The sequence below is a fragment of the Empidonax traillii genome, unplaced genomic scaffold (assembly GCF_003031625.1).
Source record: "Empidonax traillii isolate 1590-97213 ecotype Southwest subspecies unplaced genomic scaffold, ASM303162v1 scaffold120:size1031401, whole genome shotgun sequence".
NCBI lineage: Eukaryota > Metazoa > Chordata > Aves > Passeriformes > Tyrannidae > Empidonax > Empidonax traillii.
In genome coordinates, this window is record NW_020955313.1 from 445379 (window position 1) to 462014 (window position 16636).

A 16636-nucleotide genomic window follows, 5' to 3' on the forward strand; every position below is an offset into this window, starting at 1 on the left:
TCAGTGGTCATTTTAAGCATCCTCAGTGCAGAAATACACCTATACTCAGAGAATTAATGTATTTCTCCATTCCACATTGCATACATTGCAAACATGGATTAAAAAGCCTCTGCAACCCCTCTTCAGGGCAATTATATTTCAACAGAATTTAAACAGTAGCAGTACTGCTGATATGAAAACCAAATATGACAATTATGCTGTGAATTATCCTAGTACATCAGTGATAGCACCATAATCTTTGAAGGTTAAGTGAAATCAAGCCTTCATGGAAATGCAACATTCTACTCCTGAAGGCAAATCTAACTGACTTGTATAACTCCTCTGACACCTAGTTCCAACAGCAGTAGTATGCCAAAATGGGTATGAAAAGCTCTTTTCAGAAGGAAAATTATATCTGGAAAGGAACAACTACATATTATTTTCACACTAGTTAAAAAAGTAAAATTAGAAACATTTCTGTATTTTTCCCCTTTCAGTTCAAAAATCTCACGTATGAACTACTTCTCTCCCTGACTTCCAGATTTTTCTAGTTCAACCATGTTGACATTTGACACCTAAATTACTTACACGCTGACGTAGCAGTTAAACACACCAGAAAAATTGTTACATTACCTTTATGTTAGGTATTTTATTCAGTAAAAAGTTTCAAAAACTAAAGGTCAGGAGGTTCATATTTCTTACACTGCAATTTCAAGAAAATCATTTTATGCAGCACCTTGCTAGTGCTTGACCCTGCCCCAGACATAAGCAAGGCAGTTATCGATTCAGAAATTCCCTTCACCTTACCTGTCAGAACTAAGACTGAACACTTACTTAATTAACTAGCACAGTTGACCGTCACTGATCAATACATTTTCTTTTGCAAGATGCTGCACTTTTAACTGTGCTATTGCACTTGGTATAAGTAAAGAACCTCGTTTTCAAGTGTAATGAATGAATAAAGTAGCTGCTTGTAGCGTACTGGATGGCAGTATCGTACTGTTTTTGTAACCACCATGTTTTAAAATTAGGTTAGTACTAATCCAAACCTCCAGCTCTATTTAAGCATCACGATACTATGGCTGTGTCCTGTCAAAACTGTCCAGTCAGATTCTCCTGAAGTAAACACATAGAATTTGCAGGCAAAGAGCATACCAGAATGGTTTCCAATTTCTGGCAAAATGTGCATCATTTTGGCTTACAGCAATCAAAATTTTTGACAAACTTGACACTCAGAAAACAAGTTCCTAAGAAAAATGCTCAGGAAGTAAATTAGCACCAGAAGTCTATAGGATGAAATCCATAGAAATCTTTCTATAATTACACATCAGCTGCTGTGGTTTTGCCACTTACCCCCACTCCTGATGAAAAAAGGAAATCATTACAAGCATAGAATATTCCCAAATACCTCCACCTTTTGTAAGAAGATTCCTACTTATCTCTATCCCGGAAAGTATCACCGCTACAGAACCTAAGAGGTAGCTCTGGAGTTAAATACTAAAACCACTACTAAATAGAGCAGTTTTATCATTAGAGATCTTGTATACAAAGAGAAATAACAGAAGATGTCATCTTACACCTACCTACAACGATCTATTGACTTTTAGTCAGAATAAAGTATAAGTGCTGAAAACACCTATCAAGTAAAAAGATAACTTCCGTAATTTTATGAACACATTGCTCTAAAAAAATTAACCCACCTGCTATATTAGCTACACAACCTACAAAAGCACAGCTAAAGATTAATAAAAAATCATATTAACATAACAAAATTAAACCAAAAAAGTTTTATACTCCCTTTAACTATGAAGCGAAAGCACCTGAAATATCAGTATTTCCTAAGCATGGAGTCCTAATTCTCCTTACTAAGTTTATAGTTTGTCAACAACTCAGGTAAAACTACTGTTTTTGGTTTCAGTGCTGCTTGACCAAAATGCTTATAGATACATTAAGGTAGTTTGAAAATATCTCACATTGTGATTAACTGAATTATGGAAAGCTTAGTAATTGCATTCTGGTTGTAGGCAGAGCAGCCAAGTGTTCCATATAATCAGTATCAACAAAACTCAGCACATCTGTTGTTAAATTTCAGGAACTTCTTAGAATAACCTCTGAAATTATAAACTGAAATTTGTCTGATCTCTTGGGTACAAGTACCTTTAATTTATTAAAAATAAAGAAACAGGGTAAATAGATAATGAGTATCAAAGAAGATGACTAAGTCAGATAATAAAAACCTGTTCCTCCATTTTTGATAATTACAATTTTGCAAGCTCTCCCTTAGTACTTGCAGCCACAGCAACATCACTTAATGCATGAACAACAAGCAGAAAAAAACATGAAATTTTATTAGTAAAAGACTTACCAAGGAGGGCAGACATGTTCTGAAATATTCTCAGGAGCTCTGGTGTAAGACATGGACTATTCTCCAGTGTCACTAACCTAAGAATAGATTAGGCAAAATATTTTAGATGATTTACGAATAACATTGAGCAATCATTTTGACAGATGTAAACACACTAACTTCCAGTAACCATCTATATGATCAACAATGTGTAACAATTACTGGAAGCATACTTCAAGCACAGCAATAGTTCTTAACACCACACCCATCGGTACAGGCATGGTTCTTGCCAAGGTAGGAAAACAAAGAAAAACATGTTACTGTCTTTTTATAATGACAACATAACGTCTGAAATGCAGCAGCAAGACTGTCTAAGTACTCAGCCTGGGAACTCAGAGAAGGTGGGTAGAGAGGAATATTTACAGTGCAAGGACAACGTGTAGTGCTCTACACATCAAAGGAGCAGCTGTGGTGGCCATTTAAAATTCCTGAGGTTTGAAAATGGTAGTAATAAATTAAACTTGCATTTAAAGCCACAGAAAAAAATTCCAGTTTGTTCCTAGACCTTAGGTGTGGGATTACTGTATTAAAATAACATGTGTGATTATGTAAAATATCTTAGCTGTTCTCCTTCTCTTTGTTCAAGAAGTCATTAGACTCCCAACTGCCTCTGCCAGCTCTATCCAAATTCCTCTGATGCTCTAGGACATCTTAAAATATCATTCTTCTGCACCAACATCAGAATAGTAACCTCAAGATCAGTATTATTAAGAAAATACAAAAGTATCATAGACTAAAAAGGTCTCTGTCCTAAATTTTGAGAAGCTCTTGCACTTCAACTTGCTGCCACCAGCATTATAAATCTCAGTTTTGCTGCACATAGAACAGATCATCCATAGCTTAAGTATTTATAATTCAAATGTTCATCTACAATTCAGACCAAAGGAATCCTTCACTATTTTAAGACAAACTATGTATTCTATTCTTAGGGAAAAATTAGGAGCTGATTTCAGTCCAGGTAAGAGTTTCCTGCTCCTATAGCATCAGCTGCACCAGAAACAAATAAATCAGGCTCACAGTAGACTGATCAAAACATCATTTCTTGTTTTATGTTCAGTCACCAAACAGCCTGAGATCTAAAAGGTACCTTCTAGACTTTATCCTTGTAAACTTGACATCTCTTCCTGCAACCATCTTTGAGAACCACTGGGTCACTGTTCTCCTGTAGTCAAGTACATCAAATTGATAGCTTAGCATGCACATTGCACTGAGTCTAGACTTTTTGTTTTCCTTGTCATTATCATTACAGAACTGTATCTTCACTATCGAATGCCTGAAAAATTAATTATGTACTTAGCTATTTAACTGTGGGTTTTTCATTAACTTCCTACCCTCATGTCACCTGAGGAAAAGCGTAATATAGATGAAGTCAAGGTAAGGTAACAAGAACACATAAATTTTAATACTCAAAGCTTTTTACAATTTTTTTTCTTCTGTGGATATAAAAATAATTATTTAAAATTACAAACTGATAGAAAACATTCCTACCACAGCTCTAAACCATCTTCCAGAAGATAGACATGCGGAGGCTGAGAAACATCTGTACTGAGCTGAATAACTGGAAGTAGGAAAGGATAGAGATTCTTGCTGTCTGCTCCCAGTCCCTATAAAAATAAATAAGAAATGTAAAATATGTCAAAAACCTCAAACCAAGCATTTAAAGAATAGCACTGGAAAAGATCTGCAATGCTGTTATATTCACATATTAACATGCATTTAAGAAAACAAAGGTTGAACTCGTATTCATTTCATACAACAAAATATACTACTAAGTTTTCTCTCAACATGTTTGGAGAAAATGATACGCTTTTTGAAAACAATCCTCTTATCAATAATTTGCAAGAAAAAACGAGAAACAATACACATTCCTAAAACATTCACTAGTCATTCTCTTTCTTGGAAGAGTCACAAGTCTAATAAATACTACATGACTAAATGCTGAATGTTTTACAGATCAAGAAAAGAACCGCTCTTTGCTCTTGCCACACATGAAATTGCTTGACATATTCTAAGAATCAAGAGAAGGGTTTGTTTTCTTAGCTACACAAAGATTCACAGATTGAAGACAGTAATTTATTTTTTAAATGATCCATGAGTCATACATAAAGATTTCTTCCCAAGAACGCAGAGTAAAGAATTTTTTAGCAATCACTTAAAAAGAAAACACAATTTTTAAAAATAAGCTAAATAGAATTACTGTCAAACTAATAATAAATTAGAACTAATCCTGAAAGGAACAGAATTCTTAAATTGGGAACTGTCAATTACTGAATAGCATTACAGCATATTGTAATATTACTCCCAAAGAAGAACTGAGACTAGTGGAATGCTGAATTTGCATAAGTCCTATATTTTGATAATGGTAATTTAAAATTATTTGATGTTTCTAACTCAAGGCTTCTTTCTGCATTTATTTGTTTACACAAATTTGCCTTAAAAGAGTCTTCCATAAATTTGTCTACTACAAAGAGAAATATCTTTTGTAGGCTCCACAGGGGCCAAAACCAAGAATTTCCACAATTTGTTTATGGTAAAAATATATTTCCTCTTGTTTAAACTTAATCCACTTTTAAAGGAACCCTTATTTCTCCTCCCATGTTTAGTCACTCCCTTTCCACTTTCTCTCCACTGTTAAGCTGTATGATACCGTAGTCTTAGTCATGCATTTCCCCAAGTTCAAAATTAACATACTGCCTGCATATTAATTCCGTTCCTGTATGGACACTGTCCTACACCCTCAGAGCATTTCTTTTGATCTTTGCTGGTCCTACTTTAACTTTCTTAAGATGCAGGAAGAAGGCAGGATGGCATACAGTCTGTATTAAAGAAGTAGTCATTAGCATGGATTCTGCAGGCAGTGTAACCATGTATTGTTTCATCACTAAGAAAGAACTGTAGGAGATACTGACATTGACATGACTGATTCCTTACCTGGACAAGATGGATTAGGGTGGTTAGAATGGCACATCGTAGCATATTGTGCTCCTCACTCTGCTTCCAAAGGAGGGGTAAATACTGGACCAAACATCCTACATGCGGTCGTATCTGAAGTTCAGAACAAAAATTGGTTTCCTAATGTGTAAACAAGTCTATTAATTTATCCCCACCATAGTTTCTGATAAAATATGAGCTGCTATTGTCACAGTAAAAATACCGAGTCTGCTTTAATTTACTCCTCTTTCCTCTTTCTAAAATACCATATTCTTCACTCTGTGACTGAAGTAACTTCTGACTGCAGAGTAGTTTGAAAATAACAAAGTACTTACAGTGATATTTGTGCATGGCAAGCAGGCTTAAGTAGTAAATGGAACACAAAAAATACTTACAATTTGATAACCAGTGATATTTTCATAGTAATATATTCTTCACTGAGACAGGATTCCTAAACAACAGCATTCTCTAAGACCAGAAAGAGTCCAATAAAACAAACCAAAAAAAAAAGCTGAATAACCTCTGAAGTCACCTGTCCTTTGGGCAGGGGTTAGACTTCATAACTTCCAGAAATCTATCCTAACATGCTTTTTTTTTCTATTATGCTCTTCAATACTAAAGGGTTAATCTAAATATTTAATTATAAATTAACCTAAGCAGATTCAAGGGTTCTTTCTCAGCTTCTTTTTAATGCTGCATCTCTAGCGGATCTGAAATGCAGGGAAATCTGGGAAATCTGCTGTCACATTGATTTCTTCTACAACGGACAATTACGAAAGCTTCATTTGGCTCTCAGACGGGATTACTTGTAGAAAGTGGAGATAAGCTCAAAACCATGCATTATTTCTACCCTTAATATAGTACTATTGTGAAAAAAAAACTACACCAAAACCTGAAACAAAATCAATCAACTACTGATTCTTTAATTTTGAGAAACCATATTTGATCTCTTTATATATAAGCTGAAGAATATACTTTAACATTAATGTAATGTGAATTTGAAACTTTTCACGAAGTTAAGAAGAGTGGTATATAGGCAACTGTGACCCATATCAGCACCAATGAGAAACCACAAATTTAATTGCACCGTGCCTAGGAGTGCGAAATATGTTGTTCCCCAAAATGTCTCCTTTAACATGTAAGATTAAATAGAATAGTAGTTCAGATCTATGACTAGACAATTAGAATAAATCACAACTAAAAAAAACAACATTGCAAGAAAGACTGTGAGATAAGCTGTTACAATCCTTTTGTACTCTAAAAGATGAGTCCATATAAAAAATACAAAGTAACTACAGAAAAGTAGTAACTGAGCAGAAAATTTTACCCAGAAGGTAAATAAAAACTGAAAAGAGAAAAGAGGTATGCAAATAATGCAGGCAGGTATGACAACAATAACCAGTTTATTAACTTTTTTTCCCATTTTCTTTCACACCAAGTCCTCCCCTGTGTTCTTATGACCAAGCTAACACTGAAGTATATAATAAAAAATACCTGCACATTGACTCTTTCAATCACGCAAGACAGAACATGAAGAACGTGCATTTTAGTGTCACACTGTGTTACTTCCTGTAGTAGCTGAAAGAGCAGTGTAAACATGGATTCCAGATACTAAAAGAAAAATAAAGAATTGCAGATTAGACCATCTAAAATACAATTAGTCACATGAATTGGTAATTTTCCAATGTAAGCTTACAACTCTAAGACCTCCATAAACTTTGAAAAACACTTTGAAAGTGTGCAAAATGTTTCTTTTTTATTTTGAAAAATGTACACTATGCAATCATAACCTTAAGCAAGGTAAAAAAATTCAGATATGCTCTTATAAACCAGTTCAAACATGATCAGTTTGACTATACACCATTTTCATGTTTTGGTAAATGTAAACATGACTTTACAGGTAAAACAGGCTGTCTCTCCAGAGAGCCTTTGTTAGTGTCAAAGCTTTTGGGCCAGTATATAAATTTAAATATTGAGCTGAAAAAGACATCTTAAAACAATTCCAGTATTTACAGTCTAAATGTACTCTGCATTTTTGCTTTGTTCTCAAGAAAGCTGAAGTCTACATGAAAATCATAATCAAATGAGAAACACCTGCTAAATTTGAGTGATTGAAGTAAATCTTTGCTGTACTTATAATTATTTACTTCATGGCAACAGCAATGACCACTGTAGAGAACACAAATATAGGAGAACAAGAAAGTCTGTGTTTTTAGGGCACTACTTTAACCAAACATTTGTAATTAGTATTTTCACAAAACAGTAGTTTGGAAAGTAGTGTGAAACAGGCACACAGGAAAGCCACACTGGTGTGGAGACATATTTGTTAGATACAGTATATTGTCTTAGCAAGAAAAAACTTACTATCTGTTAACACACAGTATATACAGTACTGAACACACTGCTATCAAGTTGTGATTACTGTAATGTTCTGAATTGTATGTCTTTGTATTGCACATTAGCAACCTTAACAGCAGCAGTATGAGTATAAATTTTGGTCTATGAAGACTGAAAAAATAATACATACATATACATACACACACTCCACACCCTAATTACTAAATAATATGGTTTAAAATGAAATTGGAAAATATTTTTTCCTGCATTTCTCTATGGATTTATCTATTCTTCAGAATATATAAATGCTCTTACTGGTAAGAACTGGTCAGTTCTGAACTCAAAGTCATCTACAGGTGAACAACCATTAAGGAAAAATAATAAAGATCGCAGATGGATACAAAATTCAAATAAGCAAATATTTAATGGATACACAAAAGTTATAATGTGAAGAATTTGGTAATAAGTTTAAAATTTCTTATTTTCCAGTAACTCTGATTTAAGAATTAATCAAACACCTTTGCAAATAAAAGGATATTTAACTTCAGTGTTGTAGCTGTCTCAATACGGACCTGAAAGACAAAAGTCAAAAGCATAATGCATAAGTCCATTAAACATTTTGATTATCAACATAATACCTGACAACATCAAATCAGTTGATGTTTTGGCAGTTAAATAATTCTCTGTGTTCTGTCATCCTCTAAGAAATGCAGTTAGCTGGAAAACTAATTTTCATTTGCTTTTATCTTAGTATATTTCACATTTTATTAAGGCATAGCTAAAGTGGTAGAAATTGGCGAAACTACACAGGCAAAACGTTCATGAAGGACAAGAAAGATATCTTCTTGTTTAATTCTACCTGGCCTGTGATAAAAACTCTAGCAACAGAGGAAGAGTTTAACTTGGAATCATCTCATGGCTTGCTGTAAACCAAGAAACACAAAATCAAATAAACTCAACAAGGTAGATTGTTCTTCCTGGTAGATGTTCAGAGGCTTAAAATGCTTTAAGTAAAAACAGTTGACACAGAAACACATTCTGCTATGCTAAAGCTGTCCAGAATCACACAAATAACTGTTATGACTGCCAATTACTAACCAATAGGTACCTACCAAACTAGCTAAGATTATTTGGGTGGGTTTTTTTGTGTGCTGCTAGCCCTGTTTGTTTAAAAATAATTAAAAAAAAAACCAATAGCAAAACAAGTTTCTCAAATTAATCTCACCTGCTGGTAAATTGAAATTGTAGCTTAAACCAACAGATTTGTACTCAAGCAGGATAGCAAACAATGCCATTTATCATACCCTGCTAGCAGATAACTTCAACGCTTAAATATCCATAGAATCACAGAATCATTATGTATGAAAAAGATCATCTAGTTCAATCATCAAACCTGCACCACTATCACTAAACCATGTCCCTTACTGCCATATCCACACATTACTTGAACACTTCCAGGCATGGTGACTTCACCTGTTCCAGTGCCTAACAACCCTTTCTGTGCAGAAATTCTTCTTGATGTCCAACCTGAACCTCCCCTGCTGCAGCTTGAGGCCATTTTCTTTTGTCCTGACACTACTACCTGTCTCAGAGAAGAGGTCAAGATCCACCTGGCTACAACCTCCTTAGTTGTAAAGAACTACCTGATAAGGTCTCCCCTGAACCTCGTTTTCTGCAGGATTAACAATCCCAGCTCCCTCAGCCACTCCCTCAGCCACTGCACAGACTTACTCTCTAGACTCTTCACCAGCTTCATTACCCTTCTCTGGACTTGCTTCATCACCTCAATGTCTTTTAGTAAGCGGTCCAGAACTGAACACAGGACTTGAGGTGCGGTCTCACCAGTGCCTGGTACAAAGGGACAGTCGTTGCCCTGGTCCCGCTGCCCACAGAAATTTTGATCCAAGCCATTGGCCTTCTTGGCCAGCTGAGCACACTGTTGGCTCACGTTTAGCTGTTGCTGACCACCATTCCCAGGTCCTCTTCCACTGGGCAGCTTTCCAGCCACTCCTCCCCCAGCCCATAGTGCTGCCCCGGGTTACTGTGACCCAGCACTTGGCTTTGTTGAACCTCATACCATTGGCCTTGGCCCATTGATCCAGTCTGTCCAGATCGTCTGCAGAGCCTTCCTACCCTCCAGCAGACCAACACGCCTGCCCAACTTGGTGTCATCTGTAAACTTGCTGAGGGTGCACTTAATCAGTCCTGTATACTGCAAGGACTAGTCTGGTTTATCTACACAAAGTCTCCATTTGTTTATAAATTACTAAAAGACATTTCACAACTTCCTTCTTAAAAAAAGAGGCTGCTGCTCTTCCAATTCATTTTCCCATCAAAGTCATCACTTACTGAATATCTTTAGGGTCTGTTTAATGTTTTTGATGTTACTGTTCAATATCTCCACAATTAAACATCAATAAATCTTCCCAGTGGTTTACCTTTTGAAGGACACAACAGACTTCAACATGATGTTATGAAATTTTCAATCAAGTTTACACAAGGTATGGTATTTATGTTTTACAAAACAAATGTTTAATCCAAAACATTATTTATTTATACTTACCACTAAGTCACGGTCTTGAAGTAAGTTACGAATTGCTTCATACAAAACAGGTCTCAAGTCTGATTTGAATTTTACAGAAATCCACTGCCCAATCAGCCATATTACTCGTCGGCGTATTGGTTTATACCTTTAAAAGTAGGAAGAAAAAAACTGCACTTTTTATCTCATTATACTAGATGTTATAGAATACTCTGATGAAAAAGAAATCCAAGGATCATGAGGAAAATGTAATTGTCCAAAACAATTCAAAGGTTTAGTTTGTCAAGATCTGCTAGTGCAGAAATATTTTTTCATCAAAATTCTTCATAAGGCAGCTTAAGAGACACTAGCTTAGCCTGAAAAAGTTAATTTTCATCCTAAATGACTGAATCTTGAATGTCTCACTAGAAACAGTTTGTTCTGCACATAGCACACCAATTAAAAAAAAAAGAAAAACAAATGTTACATTTATTACTGCCACTATGATCTACTGCTTTCATGACAGCTTCCAGCAATTTCTTTGGCATTCTTTCAGTGCTCACAAATTTTAGGTCAGGTGCAATTTAAAAATGCAAACTTCAGGACTGCATTACAGCAACTGTCAAAGTAGTTTATGTCACCAGACTAAAACTATTCTAAGAACTGACATTACCTGATCTTGCACTACTGCTGCAAAAAGGGCACAAATCAGTGACCTTTAGAGTCAATGGGAAGAACAAATGAGAAAAACAGTGATTGAGAAAAGCATTTTACAGAGCTGCTATTTTTCTCCAGTGATCATGTAACTCAGATATGTTTAACTTGCAGATGTATAAAGTTAGGGAAGATGAACCCTATTCAGAGGATTTTATCTAACAAATTATTGTAATCTTAAACATATTTTTCATTTGATGAACTTCTACCTTGTAAGCCATCAAGAAGCAATTTAAACTGGATGTTATTGAGGCTTCTCTACATTTATTAAATGTGTTTTATTAAACATTCCCATAACCACGAGATCATAAACAAAGATTATCTTCAGAGAACCTGAAAGTTGTGGAAGTAGCATGTACATAGCAGTTCATTAAACTGGAACACAAAACTAATGAGGAATAACAGTTCAGTGGTACTTGATAATTACTGAGTCACACTGAAGCATGAATAACCCATGCTGAAGCATGACTTACACAACACCTTCTATTTGTTCAAGAAGCTGATGATACAATTTTTGCTACTCTTAGAATGGCACTTTTTACACTTAACCTTGTAAAAATCAGAATATTAAAAAAAACCTAAGTAATTTTCTTGAGATTCAAGTTGGATAGTTTTGAAAAGACAGTCACATAAGGTTTTAAATAACGTAAGTACATAACTGTCTGCTGACAGCAAGGATTTTCAGCTCTGGTGTTATCTTGTTGTTCAATCCATACATCCTACTTGCATCTCTATATTCTTTCTCTCTCTCTCCCTAGCAAAGACAGCATGCTTTCATTCTTGGAGTGGGGTGTGTGGGTGTTTGGGTTTTATTTGGTTTGGGGTTTTTGGTTTGGTTTGCTTTTTTGTGGGATCTTTTAGGGTTTGGGTTTTTTTAACTACTGAAGTTTCTAAAAAGCCTTCTGCTCATACGTGCTCAATTTTGAGATTCTACTTTTTCTACATTCACTACTTTTGGGAAAAGCTCACCTCTTAGTATATTAGTTTTTAGAAGAAGAGCACACACATTGACTAAGCATAGGTCCACTATTGAGCCTGGTGGGCCTAAAGCTCTCATGGGAAAAGTGATAATATTCCAAAATTGTTGCAATGGATCTGCAGTATATAAGAAAAACTGAAGTTTTTAATTTTGCTCAAGTGAACAGTTTTGGTAGTTTTTTCCTAACTCACTCTCTTCTTCCCAAAGTCCCCCAGCATTATCTCTGTTCAGGAATGTCTAGGGAGATATCGGGAAGTTTTCTCATTGGCCTGTATCTACTCCCTTCTATTGGTTGTTAACTCTTTCTTGCCATTGGTGGTTCCATAGGACCCCCTGAACTTTTAACTGGTTATTCAGTAATCCCCTTAAAGCCTATATATATCCCTACCCATACCCAATAAATCTCTCTGGCTCTCCTCTGCTGGTCTCTGTGGATGAGTCTTGTCAGGCTCCCTGGGGACAACATGGTGGGGAGCAGGGGGGAGCATTTTCCCATCCAGGTAATGGGCTAAAACCCCAGGTCCTGGTGCCCCCCCTTTCCCAATCTACCATAGCACAAAATAATGCAGCTTCTGTTGCAATAGTCATAGAACAGTATCTTTAAGGTGTCTGGACAGCATCAGATATTCATGTCAAAAGTGTGTTGCTTGATACTAAATTACTAAGTGTCATATTGATACTTTCTCTCTCAGCAGGAAATGTTGTTTTACAAATGAATTATTGCCAAAAAAAATTGTATGCAGGAAACTACATTCATATTATGGAAAAGTCTCTCCTCAATCGGTACAAAACTAAGTATCATGGCAAGTGACAAATTTGGCAGTGCAATGTTTCTAGAAATCTTTAAGAATACTTTTATATTCATCCCATATTTCTTCTATGGATATGGTCATGGTTGGCAGGTTTACTATCAATGGATAATGGAACATTCAATGAAAACAAAATACCACACACTCCATGATCAAAGCTGACAACACACAAATTTGTGTTCCCAAACTTGAACAAGTTTGTGAGCAACCATGCAAACCCCTGAGGGAGAGCAGATCTTTCCTGAAGCCGCTGTTAAAGCAGGATTCCAAACCACTATCTCCCTTATTGTCATGGTGGTCTCCAATGATGAAAGCAGTAGAAGCAGTTCAAGCAAATTAGGCTTCAAACTTCTAGACCGTTTCTACTGCAAGCTTCTGCCTCCACAGGAATTTCATCCTGGGATACAACAACTGCCAATCAAATGGGTGTCTTCTGACTGCAATATAACTGTATCAGCAACAGAACACTTATGCTATATGACTGAATAACCTAAAAATGCCAAAGCCAGCATGTATGACAAATACCATGGCAGTTCTATTTGAAGGTTGATCATTTGATGCTATGCCCCACCATCAGCAATCTTATACAAAAGATCTCTCATTTTTCCTGCTCTTCTGACATTTAGCCTAACCATTAGAGTACTTGACCAACTGGAGATAGCAAGGCAAGCTTGAAATCTTAGTAAAAAAAAATAGTCTTATGAGAAAAAGAAAACAAACTTTAGGAGACAGAAGGTAAACAACTGTGGCAATTATTCTGTGACTCTGCCATAAGGCTATATATCCAAAAGTAAGTAAGTAATTTTCTTTAAAGTATATTGCACTGAAAAGCATTGTAATATTTGTAAATTTAACAAGGTCTTCCATGCTACATGAAACTTAACTCTGTCTGTAAATAAAGCTTTTATAACTGGCATTTGGAAATAAAAAAGCTGACTAGCAACCCACTATAGAAAATCATTTACAATTTATAGTAGCTCCTAAGGGTATAAGGAAACAAATTTGGTCATGTTTCAGACAACAATTATGTTTGGCAAGATAAATTGCGAATGTAGAAGAAAACATAGTAATAACAGCTTTCAAAGGACACTAGGGTCAGTGTCAGTGACTGTTAAGAAAAACAGGACATACAAGGGTGATTTGAACTCATCTGATAAGAATTAGCATGAACAGTAATGTTCACTGTCCTTTCCCCTGGGGAAAGAGTGACGGTTTGAGGAACAGGAGGAACTCTGCCTTCTAGACAGTTTTAAAGAGGGCCAGATCAGTCTGTACTGAGATGACAAAACAAATCTTTCAAAATACCCTATGACATCCACCAAACTAAAAAAGCAGCACTCATGTGAAGGCCATCCAAGTGAAGGGGACCTTGGTTAGAAAGAAAAACCCCAGCAGACGTACTGTATAAAAATATTCCTGTAGAAACAGCCTGTAATTATTCATACTTCACAATATAACTTAAATCCTTACTTCCCCTCTTTACTGTGGGCAAAATTAACTGAAGTGAGTTACAGAAGGCTTGTATTTAAAATAACACAAGGGAAAAAAATCACTATTTTGGCTAAACTACAGTTTTAGAGAGATTATTTCCACAGATTTCAGTTGGACTTTGTTGCCTGAAGAACTCTGGGGTCTCTGGAGGACTAAATATCTTTCTTTAAATGAGTAAGTGGTTGTCCTGAGAATGTTTAGTCAAGTCACATATATGCAAGAAGACAGACTTAATGTACTTTTCCAGAACCTAGAAGTATCCATCATATAGTAATTTAAACACGAAGTGTTTTTAGAACACCACCACTTCAGTGACTGTAGCAGTTATCTGTACGTATTTTCATACCTCTGCTTACTTGGATTTGTTTAAAGGTTGAATATTTTTCAAATCTGCAATTATTATATATTATCAGATTTGGATCAAAAGTTTGTATTTAAATGATGAAGGCATAGCAAACCAAGATGTTTACCTGTCATGAGAAACCTGTAGTTCTGCTAATAGTTGATTTTTAAACCACTGATCAAAATCCACACTATCAAATAGTTCATAAGCAGCCAGTCCAACCGCATTATACACTGGGGAAAAACAAAAGTTATGCTTATTGTTTGTTTAAATGTTTATTTTTTAATACTAAATAATCAGATTTGAGAGTCAAACCACATTTTTGATAACCTGAGCATAATAAAGAAAACAAAATTAAAGCATATTTTTCTTTAGAAAGCTTTATCAGACCACGTGAAGGGAACTCTGGAGGAAATTTTAGTACAAGAAAGGCATTACAGAAGAAAGCTCAGTGTCTTGAAAATAGCTAGAAGCTGAAAGAACAACAAGGATCCTATTCTAACATCAAGGACGTTAGGTTCCATCAGAAACAATTCTGTTCTTTTGCCATAAAATCTTCTTACTTGGAAAACAGAGTATCTCCATGGAGACACTAAAGGTCATTTAGTTGCAGAGCAGAAAAGACAGGACAGTAAAGAGATTCTCTAAGGGTTTGTTCCACAAAAAAGCCAAAAAGCACCAAATTTTTGCATCAGCATTTTGAAAAGTGCAGACTGACATCAACTGAAAGGAGAATTAGGATTTATGTCCCACTTTTCAACTTTTTTATTAAAAATCTTGCAAATTCTTCATGCTATTTTTAAGAACTCACACACATACACAGAAGTGGCTCTGTTATTTCAAAGGTTAAGAAAAATTTACCAGCATCTTTGATCAGTATAGCATTGGTATCTTCTATGTTCGTAGATCCTACAAGCCAAAGTTAAAATAAAGAAAAAAGTCACTAAAACAAGGAAGGCAAGTAACTTTGCACTTACATGCCCTACATAAGTAAGCCATGAATTAAGACTGTTTTGCTGCTTTTGTTTCATTTACAATTTCAGTCATTTCAGTTTTGATGCTTTCTTTAGTTAATATATTAGAATCAATTCTCTGCTTTCACACCCTATTTTTGACTTACTACTTTGGAGATTAACCTTTCTAATAGCAGTCAGAAGCATGCATTTAAAACAAACAGACTCAAAATGTGCAAATTGCAGATGACTATCAACCACATAGTAATATTTCCAACAGGGTCCTAGATGTAGTTCCATATACTTTTTATATATATACATGTGTGTGTGTGTGTGTGTGTGTGTGTGTATGTAAACTTACCTCGTGTAAGTGAAAATCTCCCCAAATTTTAAGAATTAATGAGTATTTAATATCAACTAGTACTTCAAAAGCAAATGTCAAGTTGAAAACATGCAGAAGTGGCTAATATGGGCCTTGGGAGAGAAAAACAGTACAGGTGTACCTTTTAGCATGGTAGTATTAATACTATTAATATGCCTGTAATCTTTGGAAAACATATTAACTACCAAACCTGTTGTAAGGAACTTTTTACTATTCCCAGTATCACAGCACAGCAAGACATCTCAGCACCTATGTGTACAAAGTATTTTATGAAGAGATTTTGTGAAGTCAGAAACCATCCTCAGAATATGAGTATTTATTGAAATAGAATGTAATGATCTACCCTGGTCAACTCAAATACAAAATATTGTACGTCAGCTAAGATACAACCTGGGGAAATAACCCAGGTTGAAATTATGGGGGGAGGGGAGGGAAGCTATTCCCACTTACTATCTTTCCTGGCCATTATAAAACTTAATTTGGGGGCAAAGAATCATACAGTAAAACAGAAAGAAAATGTGAAACATTCCTCAGCTATGAATACTTAACAACTTTTTTAAAGCAGATTCTTCAGATTTAGGAAGTCCCCTAGACTCTCCAAAATAACACCATAACAAACTTTTTCTTTAAAAGTTTCTTTTTCGCCCAGGATTTTGGCAGAGACAGCATAAACAGCCTTGAAACATTTGAACAGGAAATTCCTGACAAAAACCAACCTACAGAAGTCATTAAGTTTGTGGACTACTCTCAAGAAAACCTGTAACCTCATGAAACCAGAAACACCTCAACCTTT

General features: G+C 35.4%; 1 protein-coding gene across 1 annotated transcript in view; it reads right to left on the reverse strand.

Annotated features, from left to right (window-relative positions):
* The window catches only part of IPO11 (importin 11), a 73212-nt gene that overhangs the window by 31016 nt on the left and 25560 nt on the right, over positions 1-16636 (reverse strand). Inside the window, exons 15-23 of the mRNA XM_027883190.1 lie at positions 15370-15417; positions 14636-14741; positions 10215-10341; positions 8190-8223; positions 7967-8007; positions 6809-6925; positions 5315-5428; positions 3872-3987; positions 2345-2421 (exon numbers count right to left, since the gene is read on the reverse strand). Of these exons, the coding sequence (XP_027738991.1) occupies positions 2345-2421; positions 3872-3987; positions 5315-5428; positions 6809-6925; positions 7967-8007; positions 8190-8223; positions 10215-10341; positions 14636-14741; positions 15370-15417 (780 nt within the window). The remainder of the gene's footprint in view (positions 1-2344; positions 2422-3871; positions 3988-5314; positions 5429-6808; positions 6926-7966; positions 8008-8189; positions 8224-10214; positions 10342-14635; positions 14742-15369; positions 15418-16636) is intronic.